The following is a 25,674-nucleotide window of genomic DNA, read 5'->3' on the forward strand; positions in this document are numbered from 1 at the left end:
TGGTTCCACCAAGTAGCTTCCCTACGCTACGGTTTTGATTCCACTTTAGATAAGTTAGAGTTAGGAGTTCAAAGGTCGAGACTGTAGAGCCTTGCCGGTTGCAACAAATCTCACTTGACAACACACATTTCTCCAAAACTTAAACGCTTTTGATTCTATATTTCTAGGGTTAAAATTTTGAAGTATTACTTCAAGGTTTAGCAAATGGACAAAAGCTTACCTACTGTTTGTCTAATCACTTAAAGCATTACTTTAATTTCTGACAATGGTCAAAATCCCCCTACTATTAGTGTACCGTTACAATCCGTTCACATGTGATGTTACTTGAGTTATATAATTATTCTTAATTTCAAAACTACCCTTTTACAATCAATTTTTCCTTTTATTGTTCCTTAAATTTATAGAACAAAACCCAATTTACCAATGAAAGAACCCCAAAAAAAATTTTTTTTTTCTTCTCTTTCTACTGTTGCTGGTTGATTTTAGGTGAAAAACACAGAAAATTTGTATTTCAATTGAAAAGAATCTTGAGAAACATAGAAATTTGTGATCAGATCTGAAATAGAATTGTTAGGGCAAATCTAGGCAGAGATCTAGGGTCCTTATCTTTGAAGACCCCCTAAGAATTAATGAATTATAACAAACGGGGTGGCCTTCTATGTTGTGAGCATGCATCTAAGCCACCACCGAATAAGAAACCTCGGTAGTTCAAACCTCATCATCGAAACTAGAGTTTCTCAGCTACAAAGAAATAAAAAAGAGACAAAAGGTTAACATATTCTTGTTTCTCACAGATTTCCTATCTTGTTTCTCACAGAACTGTAAACGGAAGCTTCATCTCCTCTCTCGGTCCCACAAACCTCACAAGAGAATCCGCAAACCTCTCCAAAACCATTTGAAAAAAAAAATAGGCTTTGTTAGTTCGTTAATGGAGGCCACTTCACATGTGAGGCGCCAGTGGGGCGCTGATGCAATCTCATATCTACTACCTTAAAAAAGAGGCCAGCTGATTTTATAGGCAATTGATGAGGGCAAGGTTCAAAATATTGGTGTGAAATGCATGATTCAAAGGGCCATACACTTGAGGGTTGAGGGGTGTTGGACGATGTGAATGGTTTTTTTAGAAAACAAAACCACACCACCACATCAGCCCCAAGCCATGAAAATCTTATCTTGGAATTGACAGGGGGAGACCCTGGTAGTTCAACACTTCTACAGGCTCCTGAGATGCATGCAACCTGAATGTGTTTGTTTTTTCTTTTGCATTTTTTGAGTGGGTACTTCAACACTTCTACCCACCTATAGGAACCACCCTGACCCAAACTGTGACATTTTTTATTTTTTTCTCTATTTAATATCAACCAAGTCACTAAGATAACATAAAATGATAAAAAGTTCAAAAATATTTTTAAATAAAAAAAACTGCACAAAAAACACTAAAAATGAATATAAAACATAAAAAATATAGAAAAAATAAAAATTTAAATGAAAGTATCATTTCACATTTTCACATAAAAACATAAAATTGTAAAAAAAAAACATAGAAAATTGCAAAAAGAAATGCAGAAATTTAGAAAAATAGAAATTACATAAAACCCGAAGGAATTATAAAAAATACAGAATAAACAAAAAAAATGCAAATAAATAACAAAAAATTTCAGCAAAATGTATAAGATGCAAAAAAGCAACAAAAATTATGAAACGTTTAGAAAAATGATAAAATGCAAAGAAAATACAAAAATCACAGGAAACATAAAAAAATAGGAAAAATATAAAAATTGCAAGAAAAAACAAAAAATTATAACAAAGCAAAAAATGCAAATAAATAACAAAAGTACAAGAAACCAAATATAAAAAATGTAGGAAGATTACAAAAAGTGATAGATTTTCTTTTCTGAATTTTCAATGCAAGAAAATAAAACGTAAAAATGTAGGACATTTTTTTATAGAAGTTTTTCTTTCTTGAATTAATAGAAGTTTTCAAAAAAAAAAACATAGGAAAATATAAGAAATTTTGAAAAAATATATCAGATTCCATCTTTACATGCGAACCCAGATCTGTCTTCACTGAGGAATATGATGAACACAAATCTGGGTTTGAATCAGATCTAGCACGATCTCCTCCTCTACAGGCGATGGATCTGTTTAGCGAAACCAGATCTTTATTCACATACCAAGATGATGAAGTTTTGAACTAGATCTGTAATCTCTTACTTTACAAGCTGTGGATCTATGTTTTCAAACCCAGATCTGTCTTCACCCCATCCTCAATAGAGGACAATGAACACAATCTGGGTTTGAACCATATATAGTGCGAATCTGATATTGAACGCAACCTCTGCCATGGCAGAAAGAACAAAGAGAGATCTGTTATGCGAACTCAACCTCTCTCATGGCAGAAAAAGCAGAGAGATATCTGCTATGCGAACCCAACCTTTGGAAGAAGAAGAAAAAGAAGAAATAGAAAGAAGGGAGAAAATCGCCAGACGGTTTTGATGAGAACGGCGACCTAACTTTCTCCTCTCAACCTGGCGATTTGGCAGTACAGAGCATAACATAGTCGAGACTCCACCCAGCTTGACCCTTTTCCCTTACAGTTTCGACCCTCCCCTCAACCCCACTGATCCTAACCCTTTAACCCAATGAGTGCCCTCAACCCAACCCTCTTCTCCTGACCCAAATGAATTGACTCAACCAATAATGACCCTCATCTTAAATGGGTGGGTAGGAGTAGGTTTTTAAGCGGGTGGGTTGGGTGGGCCAAATGGGTTGGGGTCAATATTGCCACCCATAATGCTGGAATTGCTCTACTGAAATAGAATAGGCTCTAGCTTTCAAACTGGAATGAACTCAGATCATACTCCCATCTGTTTCTATTACGCCTACGCTTAGACTCCTATCTAAGCTACCTACCTCTTTCTTTGTCTGTTGGAGGCAGCTGGCCGTTCATTCGGCATTCTTTCTCCTAGCGGTGTCTGCAGAGAATTCCTAAGTATGATCCAGAAGTACGATCCCCCATGGTGTTGAGTTATCAACGAGGTATCATAGTTCTATTTGGTACGGATCTTGACCCATTGCTCCATTTTTTTTTTAATCCAAGTTCGCGTCAAAGTCTCCAGAGAATATTTACTGTGACCAAGAGATCAAGGGGCATTTTCAGCCTCATTCTCCGATCAAGGAAAGTTGGAGCCATTAGGTGTGGTTCTGAACTGGTTTGGTTTGTTACTCCCCCTCTTATTTGTTGTCGTGTTGGAGCGCAAAAATCCCTGAATGATCAAAAGTCTGTTTACTTGAGTGCTAGGCCAAAGTCAGATATCGTCATCCAAAAGAATCACCCAGGGGGAAAAAGCACAAGCATGCAAGTATTGTGGGGAAAAATATATGAAAGGAAAAGGTGGCAGTAGCAAACATGCCAATCTCTTTCATCCTTCACCATACCACCATATCAAACAGCTACAAACTCTTTATGGAGCCAAATAAATATAATCTGTGGAAAAAGAAAGAATTTAAAGAAAGAAGAGACATACATTTTTCACCTGCATTTTATTCACCACAAAAAAGAAAAGCCTTCCATGCCTCCTGCCTTTACCCACCATGTGAATTTGTAGCCTAGCCCACTCCACAGAATTTGCAGGTGAAAAGGGGGAAAGCGAGGCGCACATGCGAAAATTTTCCTTGCAAAGGATCTAAGCACAAAAATAGAAAGATCAATGGAAAAGATTTAATCAGATTGATCGTGTGGACGTTCTGAAGACGTTGGAGAAGTCTGGGTTGGGGAGGTCGCTTGTGGTTCAAGTGGCTTTGTATCTGAGTTCTGATGTTTGGTACTAGTAACCTCAGGCTTCCGGTCAGGCAACCTTGATGACTTGGAGGGAGAAGTTTCTGAAGACCGGGTCATTGGTGAACTTCTCTGGTAAGGGAAGCTGGTAGGATCTGCTGCTGCTATGGAAAGAGTCGGCAGGCCCATGCCATAATTGTAATATCCCGCCAATGGGTGATCATATTTGCACGTTGGACCAAACTTGCAGATTCCATATAGATTGTAGAATGTACATATAGCCTGGCCCTATATATTAAAATTAAAGAACATGAGATTGTGCAGCGAAACCAAGAAGATCAAGAATATGATTGAACAAGATATGCAACTTACAGGTCTCAAGGGAAGTCCAAGTGGGCCTATAGTACTTGTAGCTAAGGGAGCAATCCTCTCTCTCGGATGATGGTACTTGCAAGTGGATCCAAATTTGCAGCTTCCAGTCTTCATGTAATACTGGCATTCTGGCTGATCAGGTCTCTCAGGGAAATTTGTAACAGATGTTGATACCAAGTGCACTTGCCCACTTGAACCTGATTCACCCTGTGCCTGTGGTTTAGAGTTGTAGACAAGATTGGATCCAAGAACACTGCTAGAAGATATGGGGCTCATCGTGCTCTGATTGGCAAATAAAAATACGGATTAAGCATACAATATACAATTCAACTTTCTCTTAACTATACATTGCCAAACAGGTCACGTAAGTCATATTTGAGCCAGTACTTAATAGATCCTAATAATGAATAGTTTGCTGTTTGTGCAAATGTATTTCTAATAGTAAAACCATGGAAGAACCAACCCAGACCTTGATCCAGAGAGATGAATGGGTCCAGGTCTACACAAAACAATTTATCAATTCAAGTATAAACCCATGCCCAAAATATGATTCTATATGCATAGTCCAATGTATACATTAGGAGAGCAACATGATGGCAGCCAGAATTTACTCAACCTTTTCTTTTACTCCTTTGATTTGAGATTGTTTTAATGTTTGGCCCTTTCCTTGGAATCTTGATTTATTTTCTAATATTTTAATTGAGTAGGATCAAGAATAATCAGACAGTACTGCAATATCAGCATCTGAGGATTTAGATGTATTTCTTTTCTGTTTGTTTTTTTTTCCTGGTAATAATAGCATTTAGTTGATAGTCAGGTGATGATTTTGATAAGCTCATACTCATGGCAGTTATAGGTGAAGATCCAAATAGAAAACAAGGATTTTGGCCCAAGAAAATTGTGCCTTCAGAAAGAAATAAAAGAAAAAAATGACCAAGCAGAAGATTAGAAGGTTCCTGCAGCATATGTACATTAATAACAAATCAGACACCATTGAGAAACTAACCTTACGCTACAGAAGATATCGTTCAAGACAAATAAACTCAAGTTAAAATGACTAAGTAACTTGTGACCAAACAGAAGCAGCTTGTGGATCCATTACTCAGAAAATGAAGAGAGTCCATACTAGAAATCCAAATACAAACCTTTGGTGCAAATAACAGCTAAGACAACACAAAGGAACAGAATGACGCTTCCATTCTTATGAGAATGCAAGTGTCAGTGCGAATGATTAAGAGAAAGCAATATAGTTAGTGACTTCCCATTTTGAACAGTTTAATAATTATGCTAAGAAAGTGTGCAGGCTGAAAAGTAACACCTGACATCTGAGAAACTATAGTTAGATAGATGCATCCTCCGTGCAATGCAGAAAATTTTCTACATAAACAGACCAACTTTCAAATATGGAATCTAAGAAAAAACCAATAATTTTAATAGATACTCAACTCAATTAAGGAATGTTACTGACCGTATAAGTGTTCCATCCTTGCTGTGCAGGTACTATGCCTTGGGAGGGTGAAAGAACAACAGGCATGTAGGCCTGGGGACCTTCCATGCGGGGACCAGAAATGTACGGTGCTCGTGGTAAAGACCAAGCTGGAAGTCCACTTACATAGGGTACACCTGATGGGGGAGCTACTGATGAACCTGTAGATCCATAGGCAGCAGATCCAGTTCCAGGCAATGCAGGTCCAAGTGTTACAGGTTGAGGATGATGGAACTTGCAAGCCACTCCAAACTTACAAGACCCAGTTCGCATGTAATATGGACATGATTTCTCTTCCTGTTAAAAAGGAACTATTGTAAAAACTGGACAATGAACCACCTTGTTGGGAGTTCAGATGCAAATCAATTACAATGGTGCCGCATAATAATCCAACCAGTTCCACAAACATAAATTATTTGAATCACCATTACATCCATGGAATGTAGATGAAAACTTCTAAATCAAAGAGAAGGAGAAGTAGGCACCTGACGCATAGGCAGTCCTAAAACATTCAGTAGAACCTGATCTGCGTCATGCCGGTCACGTGGGTGATGATATTTACATGTTGCTCCAAATTTACAAGTTCCTGTCTTCAGAAAATACTGCAAAGAACACATGAAAGGAAGAGAACCAATTACAAAGACTGTTTACTTAGACCATAACTTCGCATAACTTCTTGTATATAAGGCCAACACTGAGAGTAAGAGATTGATGAACAGATTTCTTTGCCATGAAGAATTTTCAGACTAATGAGAACAACCAAGCTGGATATAAGTCCCAACTTTTCATAATTTTAGTAGTATTTCCTTAGAAATGGTACAGCATTACCCAGATTATAAACTAATTGTAGTAAAAATGGTCATAGGCATGAAAACGTCCAATGGCCAATATCACTCAACTCAAAACATTCTAATTTCAATTGTAATAAAATCATCTCAAGATAGAAATTGTATTAGAAGCATCCATACAGAGAGGCTGTTTCCAAGATTTCAACCGTGGTCACCCAGGTCACAATGGAGCAACCCAACTGTTGTGCCAAATAAGAAAAATAGTTCAAATTAAATTACACAAAAAATTAAAAAGAAAAATAAGAAAACAACAAAAAGGGAAACAGAGGAACATGTGGGCCTAACTGATCATGAAAGCAAATGAGTGGAGGCATCACAAAAGGCAGCTTTTAAAGAAAATGACTTCAAGTGGAGAAAACAAAAAGGCTTGTACACATTGTGCACTTTAGTAGATGTCTCCCTTCTAAGCAGACCCTGCTAACAAGCACCAGATGTCAATCTGTTTGGCTGACATGAGCTAGGAACATCATCAGCACGTTAGTATAGTTCCAACTTCCAAAGATCTATGCATCAGCTGTTCAGCATATATCCAAGTGTCAGCAGCATTAGATCTCTAGTATTGAGTTACCCTAACAACCCTGTTGCTAACCAACATTTACAGAAGAAAGATGATGCATTAAGATTACCAGAGCCCACAATCAGTAAGATCATGTCCTAGTGTTAAAAAATTTTAAAATAAAAAGAAGAGAGGTAGTTGGGCCTCCTGAAGAGGTAAGGTCCTTTTTGTTGAAGAAAACAACTAGTAAGGTATGTTTTAAAAAGAAGAGGTGTCTGTGAATGGCAAAGAACATCAAAGAAAATTTGAGGCAGGTTGAAAAATGTAGAATTATGAAAGTATACAATCAATTATAATGGAACAATAAAAGAAAAATAAAAAATAAAGATGATCAACTGTGTAATGAAACGGGTGGAGCCAGGGGGTCAAGGGGACCATTAGGGTTATCAATGGTATGGACCAACAGACCTGAACTGATCCGAGTCTATTATATGGAGCTGGATCTGTATTTTAATCCCCAATTATTAATAGAATCAGTTCTTGTTATGTATTTTGAGTCCCCCTTAGAATTTTCTATTTTGGTTAAGAAAGGGTGTAGACATCTTAACAAAAGACCATTCTGTTTTGGTTAAGAAAGGAGAGGATATTCCAAACTTGCATTAGGAACTTGAAGCTTGAGATTTGCAATAGTCCATGGGAGTCAAAAACTCAAAACCAATTGAAACCCTAATAGAAAACTTAAACTCTTTGTTTACTTTGTTTCCTTAAATTGTAGGGCATCCCAGTGCACGAGGCCCCCTAATCAACCAACCAATGTGGGGTCTGGGGAGGAACAGATGTACGCAACCTTACCCCTGCACATACAGAGAGGCTGTTAACTTAAATCCTAGCCAAGCAAAATTTGTACGTATACATGCATGCATGTATATTGTGTGTGTATGCTTATAAACATGCATACATTCCATTTAGAGAAGTTCCCTAAACAACTTAGGAATGTTCCCTCCAAAAAACTAGTTTGGTTTCTAAAAGGAATTCACATGTTCTTCTCCCACCCTATATTCATGGAACCAATTTTCACCCAAAAGCCCTTGCCATGTATGTAAAAATAAGCCCTTAGGCAAGATATATAATAAAAAATTAAACTTTGAACTACTAATATTAATTAACCACCAATATAAGGTGGGATATAAGAACAATGCAAGGTGGAGGATTAAATATATGGTCAATCAAGAGGGTCTCCAACTTCACTGCAGCATGCCCCTACTGAGTCTTGAATCAAGACATATATACCCATGGTCATAGATATAAACCATGACAACCCTCTTCAATGCTATTTGGAGTTCACCTTCCACTGGTGAAATAAATATACACTGCCACATCCACCTTGTCCTTTCTTTTTTTTCCGGATAAGTTCCATCTTGTCCTTCCTTTCTGAATAAAGACTGCATTTCAAATAATTCTACTACTGTAACTCAGAACTTTCACATGCAGACAAAGTTAAAAATCAATAAAAAGGAAGTGATCATCACCTGGCAGGTCTACAAGGTTAAAAATCAATAACTCAGAACTTTTGTCCAACAAAAGTTTTCTCAAATAGGTCATCTATATATATATATATATATAGCAGTCAAGAAATTTTCCCCTTTTTTTGAAATTTTTATTTTTTTTATTCCATGTCATTTTTTAAACAACCAATGAAATGCACTTTCTCAATAACCTAAATAATCTCTTCCCTAAAATTTATCTTAAATAATCTCTTCTCAAATTCCTATTTATCTTTTAAATTATCTCTAATTCCTATTTATCCTCTCCCCTATTTTTTATCTATATCTATCTAAAGAAAGTTTGGATTAAAAAATTTAAGAATTATTTAAATATTCTAACAAAATTATATAATAACTTTAAAATATTTATTAAAAGCACAAAAAATAATTTTATATTTTTGCAAAATATATCACGAAATTATGTACTAACAATTTAAATTGTGTTTTTCCAGATTACCAATTTAAATGTTTTTCAAATATTTAATAATATGTAATAGCTTTAAATAAATAATATTCAAATAACAAAAAAATTTAAATATTTTATAGATTATTTAAATATTTAAATAACTAAATATTTATCATAACTAGATTTTAAATAGTTAAAATAACGAAATTATGTAACAAATTTAAAAAATTTCTTCAAAGTAGAAAAATAATTATAACATAATATTGGAATTAAGAATAATTTAATATATTACAAAATTAATAATGAAATTATGTAATAATAGTATAAATTATGATTTCATGGATAATTAAATTCGATAAATAATTAATATTTTAAAATTCAAATACTTTACATACTATTTAAGTATTTAAATAACTAAATATTTTAAATAACAAAATATTTAACATAACTAGATTTTAAATAGTTAAAATAAAGAAAATATGTAATAGATTTATAAAAATTCTGAAAAGTAGAAAATTAATTATAACATAATATTGAAATTAATAATAATTTAATATTTTTACATAATATTGTAAATAACTAATTTCACTTATATCAAGTAATAACTTGAGAAAATAACTTTCAAAAAAACTAATATTTGTTAATAATAATTTTAAACTCTTAATCTGTATTTATTATATAATTATATATACTAAAACTAATATTTATTGTATTTCAGTAATTATTCATTGTTTTTTGTGATAAATGTATTTTCAATGATTATGTATAAATTTATTTTGTTTTGTTATTTAACAGAAAACTTTCAATAATTATCAGAGATTAAACTACTATTATTGAAATTTTTAATTTTAATTTATTGTACTTATTGTATTTATTGTATATTTTTTATAACTTATTGATTAATATTTATTAGAGATTATACTATTTATTGACTAATTTAATATATTTGTAGTACTTATTTTATTTTTGTAATTAGTGTATTTTTCATTATCAATATATTTTCAATAATTGTGTATTTTCGCTATAAATTTTCAATAACTATTGGAGATTAAACTATTGTTATTTATCAGAGATGAGACTATTTATTTAACTGAAATCATGAGTGTTCATGAGTTGTTCCGGTTCGGTCGTAGGCTATTTGGCCAACCAAATTGACCTGGTCAGGTTGGGGAGTTGGTTAGCTGAAATCGACTGACCTTTTGTGAAAATCGACCCACACAAGTTGTATCAGTTCGAGTTGATTTTTTGGTTTGGTCAATTGGTTCAAAAGATTTGAACTTAAAAATTTAATTTAATTTTAAAAAATTACAGTGTAGTTATTAAAAATAAATTTAAAAATTAGATTTATGACATAAAACATTTTAGACTAAGAAATATGGGAAATTTCCCACTTTTCCATGTTAAAAATTATATTTAAAATATAAAATGTTAATATATATCCACGGTTAGGTCGTTCAATTTTGGTTGGTTTATAAATGGCCAAAGTGAAACTAATCCAACTTTGTCGAATTGGGAAATTTTTGAACCAAAGCTGACCTAAACTACTAGAAAACCAACCAACTTGGGTCGAGTTGATCGGGTTGGTTGGTTTCATCAATTTGATGAATAAACCTAACTGAAATTAATTATTGTTATTTTTATATTATAAAAAAGTTGTTAAAAGTAGTATATAAAATATGAATAATTATTAACTATTTAAAAAGTTGAAAATATAAAACAATTGTATACTCTTATGTGTTTCTATTAGGGTCATTTACTAGAACACACCTTATAGTTTTACATATTTACTTAAACCTACCTTTTTTCATTTTACTAAAACATCCCATATATTTTACAACTCATTTACTTAATCAACCTTTCATTAAGGAGTGTTTGTCTTGCCATTAGGCCCATGATTTTTTATTCCAAAAATACCCTCAACACTTTTTTGTACATAAGGGGTATTTTAGTAAATGACCCTTTCTAATATTTAGCTTTCGCTTAATAAATCTCATGCATTGCATGGGTCCCCGCTAGTTATATCTAAAAGTATGCATTACACTAAAATACTAAAAACATGAAACTGATAAAAAATACTAAAAAAATGAAATATGAAATGTCTTAAACCACAAATGTTACCAAAAAAAACAAGAAAGGAACTTCCATACAACTAAGAAAAACCTAATTAGCTAATTGACTCAGCAACAACCCCCAAAGTCCCTTTATCAAGAACCTATCAAGAGATAGTATACTCCAATCAACTCAAATCAGCCTCAACCCCACCTATTTAGGGTCAGTCATATCAGTACATGACATCAAACCAAAGAAATTTTGAAAACTCTGTTTCCATCTTGCTCTTCAAATATTGAGGTATTTGAATCAGGATTTGGATCAGGACTGTACCATCTAAACTGGCTTTTTTTGTTTGGCCTGCAGTGCTGGACAAGATCTTAACTAGGGACAATTTAGTCAGAAGAGGTATAGAGGGTGGCGGATATGGCTTGCACATTATGTAATGGAAGTGTGAAGCCTTCTAAACATTTGTTGTTACACTGACTTTACTTACTGGGCTTGGATAAGACTGTTGGAATTGTATGGTGTTAAAATGTGTTTCCCAGCTGATGTGAAGGGATTCATAGGGGCTTGGTTCTTAAAAGGCTTAAGTAGGGCTGGAAAATTAGCTTGGAGCATCCTCCCCACAGCAGTTTTCTGAGCAGTGTGGTGTGAAAGAAATAGTAGAATTTTTGAAGGGAGACAGACTACAAACGAAGAGGCTTTTAAAAGGACTTTGGGTATGGTGCATCCATGATTGGTAAATCACCCATTATTCAAAACACATGTTCTTTTTTTACCAATATTTCCTCTTTGTAAGGAGCTTATAGGTTTTTCTCTTTTTGGTTTGGGATTGGTTGTATTGGGCATACTGGTTTTTTACCAATATTGCATCTTTGCTTTATAGTTTTTAATGAATTACTTTACCTTACAGTTCAAAAAGGACAGCACATTATGAAATAAGAGGTTTTTTTACAAGTAAAAAAAAAAAAATTGAGGTATTGGTTCATAAGGACAGCACATCATTACTTGCGCCCCTAGATTAGATTTGTCTGTCAATCATTGGTTTTTTCATATTTCTGCTATTTTAAAAACTACAAGCCTTTTTGTTCACAATAAAAATCACAGTCCTGCATCTAGCCAAAGATAACAAGTTCACCACATGAACATAGACAGCTGGACCTTGAGTTGCTTGTTGTAGATGATGTTCACAAAATACAACAGTTCAACAACCCAGCTTGTAGTAGTTATCCACGCCTAAGATGTTTATTTTTATTTTTTCAATCTCTTTAATTCTTAAACCAAATTAAAAGAACTAAAGAAAAGGAAGCTTGTCCATGCATTTAAAAAAATAAAATAAAGAAACTCAAAACTTCAATACTTTCAACCTTCATTGCAGGCATTAAACTTCAATCACCTTCTTCCTTAAGAAGAGGCTTGTGCCTCAAATTTGATGGGTCATCCACCTCACCGCCTCAAACCTCAAATTGATGAGCCATACCATAGTTGTCAAGGCGATGTCTAGGCAGGCGCCTAAGCTATAAGGCACTCACAGAGGGCTGCTTTAAACTAAATTATTCAGTTTAACTTAAAGTACTAGTTTTTTTCCTATTTTTCTCATTTTTTAGGGTTCAATCAACATGTATATGGCCTTGAGTCCTCAAAGACTTGAAAACTTGAACTAATAAGCATGGAAGAACTCAAAATTTTATCCAATCAACACATATTGGTTATTTTCATCATCTTTTTCTTCTTTCACCTAGCAAGTGCATGCCTGGGTGATTTAATTTCGATGAGTTCACATGACCATAAAACTTTCTTGTGACCCTCCAACAGGTCACAAACATGCTAATAATCAAATTTAAAACAAAATCACCTTGTGAGTGCATGGCTGGGTGATTTTCTTTTGACTAGTTCACATGGTCACAACATCTTCTTGTGACCTAAGAAAACACAAACATTTTACCACATGAAATACCAAATCACCCAATGAGTTGTCAAGGCATAGACATGCTATTATTATAGTTGTCAAGGCTTTGCCTAGGTGTTAACTAGGCAACTAGGTGCCCTTGGCTGGGCACCTCGCCTAAAAACCTTGTTTATAGCAATTAGGTGGCCTATCTAGGTGATAAGGCGCCCCCGCCTAAACAACTAAAATGACAAGGTGAGTGCCTTATTAAAAAATACCATTGGCATCATTGCATCTCACTAATATGTATGTTACTACATTCTATTATATACTATTGTTAGTAGAATTCTTTTTTAGTATAACTTCTCACATAACATAATTCACCCAATTAAACTAATAACTAGGTTTTTTTATGTTTGGGTAAGTCCCATTCAGGAAATCATGTAGATGTTCACTTAATTACATCTCTGCTAGGGGTAGAGAAAACCTCTTGATTCTGGTTTAGAAGTACAAATGAATAGACTAAACTAAGTAGCATCTTCCTACAGAATTTTCAAAATATACTCCCTCTTTGTTTCAGAGAAAACCAGCAAATATAAATAAATAAACTTTTTAGGCATAACAAGCAAATAGGTAATATGGTGAATTATTCTGAAGACAATGCAGTGGTAGATATTTCTCCTAGTCAATGACGGCAGCAATCTTCAGGGACAGTAAGTCTAACTCCTAGTCAACCACCGGCCTTACAAGTGAGATCGGAGCCTTTGGAAGTGCAGCCGATTATGGTGATTGACTCCTCTTCTCAGCGGGGGAGAAATGTTGCTGTTCAAGAAAGGGAGAAGGAGACATCTACTCCGACCACAACCCACAAAGACAACCTGCAAGGAATGGAACAATTCCCAACAACAGGCTTGGATGGCAAAGAAACAGAGCTAGCGACTGTTGGAGGTAAGGTTGGTATGGCGGGTTCTTCCTCTTCTTAGGTCTCATCAAAATTATTGGAGTTGGGGAAGTTTTTGGGTGTATCTCTTGATGGGCTGGAGGAAGAAACTACAAAATTTTTGGAAGGGATCGAGCATAGAATTCTTATGGAAAGGGGAAAGTTGTCAGCGAAGAAGGGGGGTAATACTTCAAGAAAAAACAGAAATGATGAGGCTGATCTGGGGCTTAAATGACAGGGCAGGAAGCTACGAAAGGGGGGTAAGAATCAATAAGAAGTAGGAAGAAAAAAGGGTTGGGTTCTTTTTGTAGAGTTTTTTATGGATTTGAAGATTTTATCTTTGAATGTCAGAGGGTTGGGTTCGGGTAGGAGGAGGTTAGTTGTTGTAAGTTGATCAAAAAAGCAAAATCTCAAATTGTTTTGCTTCAGGAGACAAAGCTGGAATGTTTGGATGCTGGAATTGTGAGGAGTATCTGGGGGGAGGGTCAGGTGAGATGGAGAGCGAAGGTGGCAAGGAGTAGTGCTGGGGGTTTGATCACTCTTTGGGACCCTACTGTGTGTAGACTTATTTCATGCAGGGTGGATTCCTTTTCCATCTCTATGGTTATGGAGCTGGCTAATGGGAATACTTTCCAAGTTACTAATGTGTATGGCCCTACTGAAACAAATCTCAAAGGAATCTTTTGGAAGAACTTGAAGCAGTGAGAGGTTCTTCTTCTCTGCCATGGGTTATTGGTGGGGATTTCAACATTATTTTATCAATTGAAGAGAAAAACATCAGGAATAGGAGATCAAGGGGAATGGGTCTTTTTGCTGAATTTGTTAACCACTTAGAGCTGATGGATCTTCCTCTCGTGGGGGGAAGTTTCACTTGGACCAACTATCGAGACAACCCAACTCTTGTCAGACTGGATAGATTTCTGGTTTCTGAAAACTGGGATAATCTCTTTTCAGATTTCAAGCAAATAATTCTGCCGAGACCCATCTCAGATCACACTCCAATTCAGCTCATTTGTGGAAGCAGGAACAGGTTTAAAAGTCCTTTCAAGTTTGAGAATGCATGGTTTGAAGAGACAAGTTTTCTGTCCCTTTTGGAATCCTTTTGGCATGAAGTGCAGGCCGAAGGGTCAAGTTCCTTTATTTTAGCTCATAAGCTGAGGGCTGTTAAAGAGAGGCTGAAAATTTGGAAAGTGGAAAATAGTTTGAATGCTGAAACAGAGAAGAAGGCCTGTCTAGGTCTTATTGCTGAAATTGATAGAGCAGAGGAAGCTGGTCCAATTTCTGAAGGGCTCAAGCTGAAGAGAATTCAAACTAAGGCAATGTTTGACAAGTTGGCAGTCAAAGAAGAATTAAAATGGAGGCAAAGAGCAAAATCTGAATGGCTGAAAGCAGGAGACGGGAGATAGGAACACTCACTACTTTCACAAACTGGCAAATGTAAAGAACAGACTTTCCACTATCAACAAGCTTATTTGGGATGATAAGAGGGATGATACAGATGCTGAAATCAAGGTAATTGCTACCTCTTTCTACAAAAACCTCTATAAGGAGAACTGGAAATATAGACCTTTTCCCATTGATCTCCCATTTAAAAGGCTTAGCGAAGATCAACGGATTTATCTTGAAAAACCTTTTTCTGAAGAGCAGATTAAGATGGCAATCAGCAGCTTGGACAATGATAAATCGCTTGGCCCGGATGGCTTCTCCAGTTTATTTTATGTTAAGTGCTGGGATTTTTTTTTCTTTTGATAATTGTCAAGTGCTGGGATTTTATGAAGCAAGATATCTTAAATGCCTGCCATTCATTCCATTCTAATGCATCCCTTCAAAAGAGCCTGAACAATGTCTTTATTACTCTCATTCCTAAGATTGAAGGGGCAGTTCATGTCAAAGATTTCAGACCAATTAGCCTTCTGAATAGCTTTTATAAGGTTGTGGCTAAAGTCCTAGCTGAAAGGATGAAAGGAGTTTTGGACAGTGTGATCTCTAAAAATCAAAGTGCTTTTGTACCGGGTAGGCAAATGATTGACTCAGTTCTTATTGCAAATGAGTTGTTGGATTCAAGGATGAGAGAGGGATGTCCAGGTTTGGTTTACAAACTAGATATTGAAAAAGCCTATGACCATGTTAACTGGAATTGTTTAGACAAAGTCCTAGAAAAGATGAACTTTGGGCAAAAGTGGAGGAATTGGATCAAAATTTGTCTCTCTTCCCCTAGATTTTCTATTCTGATCAATGGTCAATCTGCAGGCTTTTTTGAGAGCTCTAGAGGGTTAAGGCAGGGAGATCCCCTTTCTCCCCTTTCTCTTTATTTGTATTGCAGATATCCTTACTCTATTTAGTTAGAAGGCAGCAACCTCTGGTCTGTGGGAAGGGTTTGCAATTTCCCCAGGGGTGAAAAAGTGAACATCCTTTAGTTCGCGGATGACACCTTATGTTTTTTAGATGCTTCTCTCGATCAGTTGGATAATCTGCTTGGGATCCTCAGCTGGTTTGAAGTAGTCACAGGACTGAAAGTCAAGTCATTCCAGTGGGTGATGTCCCTAACCTTGGAGATTGTGCTACTATTTTGGCTAGCCAGGTGGAACAGCTTCCCGTAAAATATTTGGGCCTTCCATTGGGAGCTAAAAGCTCATCTGTTGCCATATGGGATCCAATTATTGAAAGATTGGAAAAGAAGTTGTCATCTTGGAAGGCTAAATACCCCAATCTCCCCACATATTTTTTGTCCCTTTTCCCTATCCCAAATAAAGTGGCTAGGAAAATTGACACTCTAAAAAAACTTTTCTGTGGAGGAGTTGGGAGGAAGAAAGGAAGATCCATCTTGTAAATTGGAACCAAATCTGTCTTCCTAAGGAGAATGGGGGTCTTGGTCTGAGAAGAATCAAGGTGACAAATTCAGCTCTGCTGTGTAAGTGGATTTGGAGATTTGCAACTGAGAGAAGTGCTTGGTGGAGGAATTTAATTGCATCTAAATTTGGGGTTGAGTGGGGTAACTAGAAAACTAACCCCCCCCCCCTCCTAACTGGATTTATTCTCTGTGGAAAAATATCATGAAAGTTGCTCCCCTGCTTGATGGGGGAATCAGCCTCAAAGTCGGTAAAGGGGACAGAATTAAATTTTGGAAAGATCATTGGTATTGCAATCACTCCTTGGCAGAAGAATTCCCTCTTATTTTCCAGTCTGCCTCCAACCAGGATGTCTCGGTTGCTGATTCTTACTCAGTTTTGGGTAATGAAGTGGTTTGGGCTCCTCAGTTCAGAAGAGGCCTTTTTGACTGGGAAATACAAGAAGCTTCAAATCTGTTGGAAACTCTACAGGCTCGAATATTTGACCATAATCAAGATGACCAGTGGATTTGGAATTGGTCCAAGGATGATGTTTTTTCAGTCAAAACAATGGCTAATTGGTTTGGTAGCAGAGTGGCAGTGGAAAGTTTTCCTGCAAAACAGATTTGGAATCCTATCTGTCCTAAAGTTAATTTTCTTATCTGGACTATGGCTTTGGACAAATGTCTGTCCCGCACCAATCTCGAAAGAAGAGGGCTGCAGATTCAGGATAAGTCTTGTGTCCTTTGTGATGACCATCTGGAAACTACAGACCATTTATGCATCCATTGCTCGTTTGCTGCTTAGGTGTGGCATCATTTCTTGAAGACGATGGGGATTTGTTGGGCCATGCCTAAATCAACTAAGGAGTTATTTTGCTGTTGGAAAATCAGCAATTTGAAGAAAAGAGGGAAAGTGGTAAGGACCACTATTCCGGCAGCTGTGATTTGGGCCATTTGGTCTGAGAGAAACAACAGAATTTTTAATCAAAAGGTGGTGTCTGTAGTGGGAGTCTTTCAGACCTGCCTGTTTGTGGGCAGATTCTGTTCTGTACTTTTTTTGAGTTAATTTTATAAATTTACCTTACCTTTCTAAAAAAAAAAAAAGTGTGAGGAGTATAAGAAAAGACATAGGCCTCATAGAGGAAATTGTGGGAGTATCATAATGAAGAGGTGGAAGAGGAATACTAAAATCCCCACCTTCTTCTTTCTCCTCTTCTTCCTTTTCTCCACACAACAATCTTCTTTTCTTTCTCCTTTGTTTGTCTCTTGTTGTTGTAAATTCTATCAACTGAATAGCATTAGCCAACAAAATGGCATTAGCCCCTTCTTGTAGGAGAGGGGTTTATATAGAGGAGAGAGGTGGTTAAGTAACTCCCCACTCCTCTCTTCATGGGGTGCAAAGTGTCACCCCATTTAAAATGTGTTAAGGAGGGAAAAGAAAACTCTTCCTTCCTAAGGTGACAAGTGTTACCCCACTTAAAGTGATTAGAGGAGAGAAAATAACTCTCTCCCCTAGGGTGACATGTGTCCCTCCATTTCAAGTGGCTTAAGGAGGGACAATAGCCCTCCTATTAGAATAAGACAAGTGGCATCCCCTTTATAAATAAGTAGGACACCTCACAAAATTATTAATTAATGCAAATAAAAATTTTTTTAGGGCCTGTTGTTCACTAAACTAGACTGCAGGCCCCTTTCTTTCCTAAATTATTTCAGCCCATCCATAGGATTGACTGGGCTTAAAAAGTTAGGTTGGAAGGAAATCCCCTTTTTTCTTTATCTTTTTTTCTTTAAGTTGTGATTGGGAGTAGCTTAATAACATGCTCCCAATCCAGCAAAATTAAGGACTTAACAACTATATGTAGCATTTCTACTTTGTTTTGAAGTTTTACCATTGAAATTTAAAAGATCCAAAGGTATTGAAGAGAAAAGGCAAAAAAAAATAATAGAAATATATAGATGTTTCTTTCTTTTTTATTTTTTTCCTACTCTCTCTCTTATATTAAATAAACAACAGCTCCACCTTTGTTCTTTTCTCTTGTACTTATCCTCTATCTTAAATTTTATCAAATAAAACTCTAACCTTCTTTAGTTGCTAATATGATATGAAATTGCTTTATAAAATATTTGATATGTTAATATCATTTTTGAAAGTATTGAAAAATATTGTGCTAAATATGTTTGATTTCCTTGTTTTGAGAGGAAATTTAATGTTACTAATAGAGAAAATTGTTATTTTTCTGATTAATATGCAGACTGAATTCTATTTTTTTCATTCATATAAAACTAGAAAACTAAGAAAAACTTCATTTTTATTTTATGGAACTTTTATCACCCAGGCATCGCCTGGGTGGGCCTAGGTGACTACACGACTAGGCATCCCACTACCACCTAGAATCGCCTAGGTGCCTTAACAACTATGACTGCTATCAATCAAATGAAAAACCAGATAACCCAGTGAAGGCATGTTTGCTATTGTTACACCAAATGACACAAGAACAACCAATTATGATATGAAAAAATAGTAATTACCTCAATGATATACTACCTAACTATGACCAGTGTTTTAAAAATGACACAAAGGCTGAACCGTTTTTGGCTGCAGGTCACGGGTCAATGGTTCAACATTTCAGGTCGAACGGGACAGACCATGTCATGTCAGCACAAAGCATACATGTATTATATTAATTAAATAATGTATAATTATATATTTTTTTATCAGCAAAAGAACATAGTTGTTAAGGCAATGCCTAGGCAATAAGGTGCTCAAAAGGGTCACCTCGCTTAATCGCTAAGATATTTTTATACGGTGCTCTTGAATACCTTTATATTCTTAGCTTTTTGAAATTATAATATTAAAAACCAAATCACCCAATGAATGCATGCCTGGGTGATTTGATTTCAATGAGTTGGCATGGTCATAACACTTTGTTGTGACCCTCCATATGTTATGAACACTCTAATAATCAAATTTAATACAAAATCACCTTGTGAGTGCATGGCTAGGTGATTTGGTTCCGATTAGTTCACATGGTCACAACACTTTCTTGTGACCTTCCAATAAAACACAAACATTCTATCAATCAAATGAAATACTAAATCACCCAACGAGTGCATGCCTGTTGTTGCTACCCCAAGTGATACACAAACTAACTGCTATCATATGAAAAAATAGACTATTTCTAGGGTCCATCACCTTAGTAGGAATATCAAGAAATGTGAAGGTAACCTAATATGTTAAGTGATGAGTTCACAAAATCATAACACTTTATTATGGCCTCCAAAAAAACAGACATGCTATAAATCAAAGGATAAACCAAATCACCCAATGAATGCATGCCTGGTTGATTTTGTTTTGATAAGTTCACATAGTCACACCAATTTCTTACGACCATCCAATAAAACATAGACATGCTACTATCAATCAAATGAAGAACCAAATAACCCAGCAAAGGCATGTCTGCTATTGCTACACCAAATGATAGAAGAATCCAATATTATATAAAATAGAGACTACCTCTAGGTTATGCTACCTAACTATGACGATCAAGTAATACCAAGATAGCTAAACATGTAGAGTGATGCCTAGGTGATAAGACGCTCATGGAGAACCGCATCACCTAATTGCCAAGATATTTTTTACACAAGGCTTTTGGATACTTTTATATTCTTAACTTTCTGAGATTATAATAATAAAACAAACATTATTATTTATCAAAAAAAACAAAACAAACATTATTAAACTAAATTATTCAGTTTGAGTTAAAATACTAGTTTCTTTTTATTATTTTTCTTACTTCTTAGAGTTCAATCATGATGTATACTGTCTTGAACCCTCAAAGACTTCAAATCCTGAACTAATAAGCAGGAAGAGCTCAAAATTTTGATTAATCAACAACACACTGATTTTCTTCTTCTTTCATCCTTTTTTTTTATGAGTACTTCTTTCATCCTTTCTTTTCTTTTCTTCTTTTCCTAGGACAAAAATAGAGGCTCAGGTCCTCTATTTTCTGATATTTCTTTCCTTTATTCCTTTTTTCATGAATATGTTGATTTTCTATATTTTAAATGAAGTTTATACATTTTTATGAAGACTATAAACAACTAATAGTGAAAGATGGTTGTTGTTTGCTAATGGAACCTAGGGAATTATCCTAGGTTTCATACCAATCAAAAAAAATTACACTAGGTTTCATGGTTTTTATTCAAAAGAATCCCATCGCCTAGGTGACAAGGTGACCCCCAGAAGTAAATTAATTATATTCTAACATGCATGCACACCTTTAACCTTTTAAAACCTTGCTCCAAAGTTGATGAGCAAGGTTGCTAGTATCCAATCTGATGATACAAGCAGCTTTCAATAAATTCAGATACATGAATTGGAGCAAGGTTGCCAGTATCCAATCTCATAGCAGAAACAACCTTCAGTAAATTCATATACATGAACTGGAGCTGCCAAGGGGCATTTGGGTAGGGGACACCATAGCCTTCCCCCACCCTGGCATCACACCCAATATGGTTGTTTGGTCCATGAGCATCTTCAGTTTTTTTTTTAATCATTAACAGATCTGAGCACCTCTATTAATTAAATGAAAGCAGATTGCATAGAGGTTTACAACAGAACCATTCATTAAACCTACTGCCATGCCCAGCCCATGTCATAGTACAGTCCTTTGCTCCCACAATGGAAGTGCATTCCCCTAAAATAGATTCACCCTTCATCTAGCAAGCTGAAATTCTACAGTACTGGTGGCCCTTCTAACCCATCTGAACAGCGTATTCAGATTACTAGCTAGAAATTTAACTTCCCTAAATGAGTGTCTGTATGTCCGGGGCACCATTCACCCTCCTATCATCACTTTTGAGTCCGCTTCTACTTCAACCTTGTTGGGTTCAGACTTCATAGGAGAGCATAATCTCAGAACTAGAAATACAGCTACAAGTTCTGCCCTTAAAGAGTACTTATTCAGCTTAACTTTGGATGGTGCTCTCTGGGAAATCCGAATCCTTCAGAGTTTGGAGAAGAATTAGGGGCAGTAAAGTTGTGATCCTATTAGCTTGCTCGGACCCCACGAGGATTGGTGACGCAATAAGGATGAAACTCCTTTTCCCACCTAGAAGGCCTTGTTATTGTCTTTGTCACTGGTATTGATCAGATAATAGAGTCATTATGGAGGGGAATGCCCATTTAACCATTGTGTGGATGAGAAGCATATCCTTTTTTTTTATGATAAAGATGAGAAGCATATCTTCAAGCACATGGAGACTAATCATTCCCTTAAAAGGGAAGATCATTGGCTTCCAGAATGAACCACCCACTCCACTAGATTTCAGGATCTACTTACTAAATTATGTATAACCTAGATAGATATGGGGTGAGGGCATTGTGACAAGAATTAGTGAGCATGATACAACATCATCCAGACAAATAATAATGCTCACTAGATACACCATTTCATCTTTGGTTCTCTTTTCTTCTCTTGTACTCAAACATTTCTGGCAATTTGTTTTGAAAACCCAAATACAGTGCTAATAAAGAATAAAATGGCCACCTACATGCCATAAAAGAGAATGAAGAGAAGTGTTATTTTTCATTCAGATTATAACCAATTCAAACTTCCATCCCTAGGGAGATATGGATCCACTTGTAAAAGAGGGAATCAAGCAGGTAAAATAAGGAACTTTTAAAACTTTAGAAGAGAAAATAGAAGCCACATGCCTTCAATAACTGGTTTCCAGCTTCCATTTACCTAACTATGAAAAGTTACAGCACATTAAGTGACTTCCCCCATAGATTTTGTGGGTTTAAGTAGGACGAAGTAAAAATGTTCCACATTTCTACCATAAGGTAATAGAAATTAACTTTATGCTGATAATGTCATAATAATTTCCTTTTCTTTTTGTCATCATCATCCAGGCCTCATCCCAAATTAAATCATTTTTTATAAGCAGCTAAATAATTTACTTAAACCATTGAATATTTGGTATTAGCCAAAACATCATTATAAATTCAAAGCTTTATGACATCAAATCTAGACCAAAAGAATAGAATTTCTTTTCTTTTATTAAGAAACTGTATAAGAGCATAACACTTAGTCATGCTCACTTGTTATGTATGTACAGATAAGCCTAGTTAACCTTTTCCCCCTTGTTTCCAGTTTCTCAATCTAAGTTAATATGGGTATCAAAGGAATTGGAAGTTTAGCATATATATAAGGAGAACAAAAGTCCGTAAAACCAAATCATTCTCATTCTCATTCTCTTCACATTTCAGATAATATGACACACACTAAAATATGTTCAAAGTATTATTCTACATAATATAAAATTAAAAATCTTCATTCTCAAATCTCACAGCAAATGCATATCAACATTGAGTGCATGACAATTCATAAGAAGTAAACAATCTCAACTCGTGAAGATCATGTACCTGGCAATCAGGTTGTCCAACTCTTTCGGGAAGTTCTCCTCTGTATTGAACAGCCTATAAAAACAGAATGGTTATGACTTGTGAGAAAACATGTTGCAGTTTCCAAAAATAAATATTACCAATTGAACACCTCAGCCCAAAACTTCTATGCATCCTACCAATAAATGAAGCCCTAAATGCAGATATTGTCAAACAGCCTCACACTGAGTGACAGATATAGGAGGTATGCCAAAACTGAAGATTCTCAAGACACATCCAAACTGAACAAGTGTAAACTGAAAATATATTCAAGTCCCGTGGATATATTCTTTGCTTATATATATAAAAAAAAAAAAAGATGTCTTTTTACCTGTCCAGCATAAGCAGGATGATTAAAACGGCAATTGCTTCCATAACCACATAACCCTGTCCTTAAATAATATATGCAGTCAGGTTCACCTGGACGATCTGGATAAGGGTTTGAGTGAGCAGCAACAACCTCCTGATTATCATGGGGCTGAATTTTCAAGCGCCGCATGGCATCTGCAAAGGATGAGAATGTACGATCACCATATATTGTAACATTTAGTGCTTCGATCATGAAGGCATTGCATCCATAGCCATAATTGTGAAGAGCAACTGATTCCGACAAAAGTACAGATACAGAAAAAATAGAAAACGTAAAATAACCCAAAATCAACATTAAAAAAAAATTATGAAAGTTAGAGCTTCAAAAATGGACGCATTGTAGCAATAAGCAATAACTTTAAACAAATGAAGTACAATCAAAACGAACAATGTAAGAAATATAAGAATAGCAAACACCAAATAAAATATTAACCCAAATTGAAGGAGCTCCGGTTTTAACATCAAAACATAACAAGATAATTCAGCATAGTCGTGATAGGCATCAAAAGTGGAACAAAAGAATTAAGACAGATCAAATTACCTTCGAGGTTATCGGCCGAGGCATTAGAAGAAGTGGACACAGCATTATTCTGAACCTGCCAATTATCCGGCATCGATAACGAACTAAAACCCTTACTCTAACCAACAGCTACAAGGATTAAATCACCCCAATCCCCTCAAGATAAAAAGGGGGAAATCGTAGAAAAAAAGGAAAGGTGTCAAATCTGTCTCCAAGGAAACAACATTCAATCAATTCCACCCGAAATACTACCAGCTCACCATGACCGATCTGTCATTCAATCAGCAATCCTAAGGCACTCGATGTTAAACAAATTTACACCAATTCTAGCCGGAAAACCACCAGATTAAGGGGGAGAAATCGCAGAATTGCAAATAACTTACTGATATCAATCTATATTCGGTTTATAGACGCTTGGATGACAAATAGAAAAAAACGATCAGTCGATGGATTCCCGTTTCCCTTTTTTTTTCGCTTTATTTCGGATTCAAAGTAGAGAAAATTGGGGATCTTTTTTGCGTCTTTTATTATTTTTAGAGAGAGAAAGAAAAGGGAGGGCCCGAAATATGAAAAAGGGTCTCTTTTTCCCTTCCTCCTATTTCTAGTTTTGAGCACCTACACATTTATTTCCAATTTTTTTTTGTTTTTAATTACTTTCATCAATCACAGTTTCTTTAAAATCCAAATTATTATTATTATTATTATGGAAAGAATAATCGTCACCGTAAATAAGCGCGAAACCGTTGAGTGGTGTTTGGCCGTTGGATGCAAGCAACAGTGGGACCCAGGGAAACCAAAGCCACTCTCATAATCCACGGGGCCGACGGGTTGCTCTGCTATTCGCGCCTCGAGGGCAAGTGGGTCCCTCCATTCCACCGCTCTTTTGCGGATATATTCCCCGGCGATTTATGCGCCTGCGGTCTCCCGAGCACCTTCCTGCCTCTCGGCGCCCGGAAGAAGTGCGGGAGACGAAATGACGCCTTTTTTTATTTTTCAAAACTTCCCTTCTAATTCTCGCGAATTCGGACTTCGTCCTCACACCGTCTCCTTTGCAGTTGAAAACATCTCCAGATTTGTATTATGGATAAATTGCTGAAATTTTTCTTGAAGTTTCTGATTGATTGTTGCTAAAACTTTTTTTGAAATTTGATAATTGCAATCACCTCTGGCATAGTTGAATTAAACACGATGATATCCAAAATATCCATACAATTACTTTTAACCAAAGTATTTATTTTCCAAACTTTCTCTTGATATGAATGCTAGCTCAAACCATTTTAATCTCCTTTATGAAAATTGATTTATTTTTCAAATTTGCCCCTCATATCAATTGGTCAAAGGGAAAGTTTGGACTTTGAATTCTCTTTTTTTTGTTTATAAAATGTATTATTTTTTTATGTAAAATCTAGCCTCAATAGTAATTATGAGTATTTTGGACATTTTTATGTCTCTTGTTAGAGAATTCTATCCTACTTGCAACTATGTCAGAAAATTCAAGGGAATGATTAAAATTACTAAATTTCATGGGATGTTTCAACAACCGTCAGATATTTCAGGGGTGGTTTCAGCAATTTACCATTGTGTTTTTTTTTTATATATTTAGGGGATATATTCTCAATGAACACCTAATCACCTGTGAAGATTTGTGACCATGAAATCCAAATTCAACTTTAGCTTCTTGTCTAATTCAGCTCAAAGCC

The 25,674-nt window shown here is 35.6% G+C and overlaps 1 protein-coding gene across 3 annotated transcripts; it reads right to left on the reverse strand.

Annotated features, from left to right (window-relative positions):
- Window positions 1–3,382: 3,382 nt before the first annotated feature.
- Window positions 3,383–24,598, reverse strand: LOC104594120 (zinc finger CCCH domain-containing protein 3). 3 transcript variants are annotated; one of them, XM_010254277.3, is made up of 8 exons: window positions 24,358–24,571; window positions 23,996–24,244; window positions 23,417–23,589; window positions 23,068–23,121; window positions 6,122–6,238; window positions 5,619–5,933; window positions 4,151–4,432; window positions 3,383–4,066 (listed from the first exon to the last, which is right to left on the reverse strand). In XM_010254277.3, exons 2-8 carry the CDS (start codon window positions 24,066–24,068, stop codon window positions 3,722–3,724), a joined length of 1,359 nt encoding a protein of 452 aa, XP_010252579.1. In that variant the 5' UTR covers window positions 24,069–24,244; window positions 24,358–24,571; the 3' UTR covers window positions 3,383–3,721. The 3 variants fall into 3 exon arrangements, with proteins under 3 accessions (XP_010252579.1, XP_088758095.1, XP_088758094.1); XM_088901969.1 differs by having other exon boundaries at window positions 23,996–24,598; XM_088901968.1 differs by having other exon boundaries at window positions 23,417–23,685; window positions 23,996–24,565.
- Between the last annotated feature and the right edge of the window lie 1,076 nt (window positions 24,599–25,674).

Source organism: Nelumbo nucifera, chromosome 1 (assembly GCF_055504915.1).
Source record: "Nelumbo nucifera cultivar China Antique chromosome 1, China Antique-T2T, whole genome shotgun sequence".
Classification (NCBI taxonomy): Eukaryota; Viridiplantae; Streptophyta; class Magnoliopsida; order Proteales; family Nelumbonaceae; genus Nelumbo; species Nelumbo nucifera.

Excerpts from the sequence above, each read along its gene's own strand:
- LOC104594120 (XM_088901968.1), bottom strand. The coding sequence starts at position 24,068 with ATGCCGGATAATTGGCAGGTTCAGAATAATGCTGTGTCCACTTCTTCT. Across the intron at positions 23,122-23,416 it reads ATCCTGCTTATGCTGGACAG|GCTGTTCAATACAGAGGAGA; the intron begins GTAAAAAGACAT and ends CTGTTTTTATAG. Across the intron at positions 4,433-5,618 it reads AAGGATGGAACACTTATACG|AGCACGATGAGCCCCATATC; the intron begins GTCAGTAACATT and ends TTTGCCAATCAG.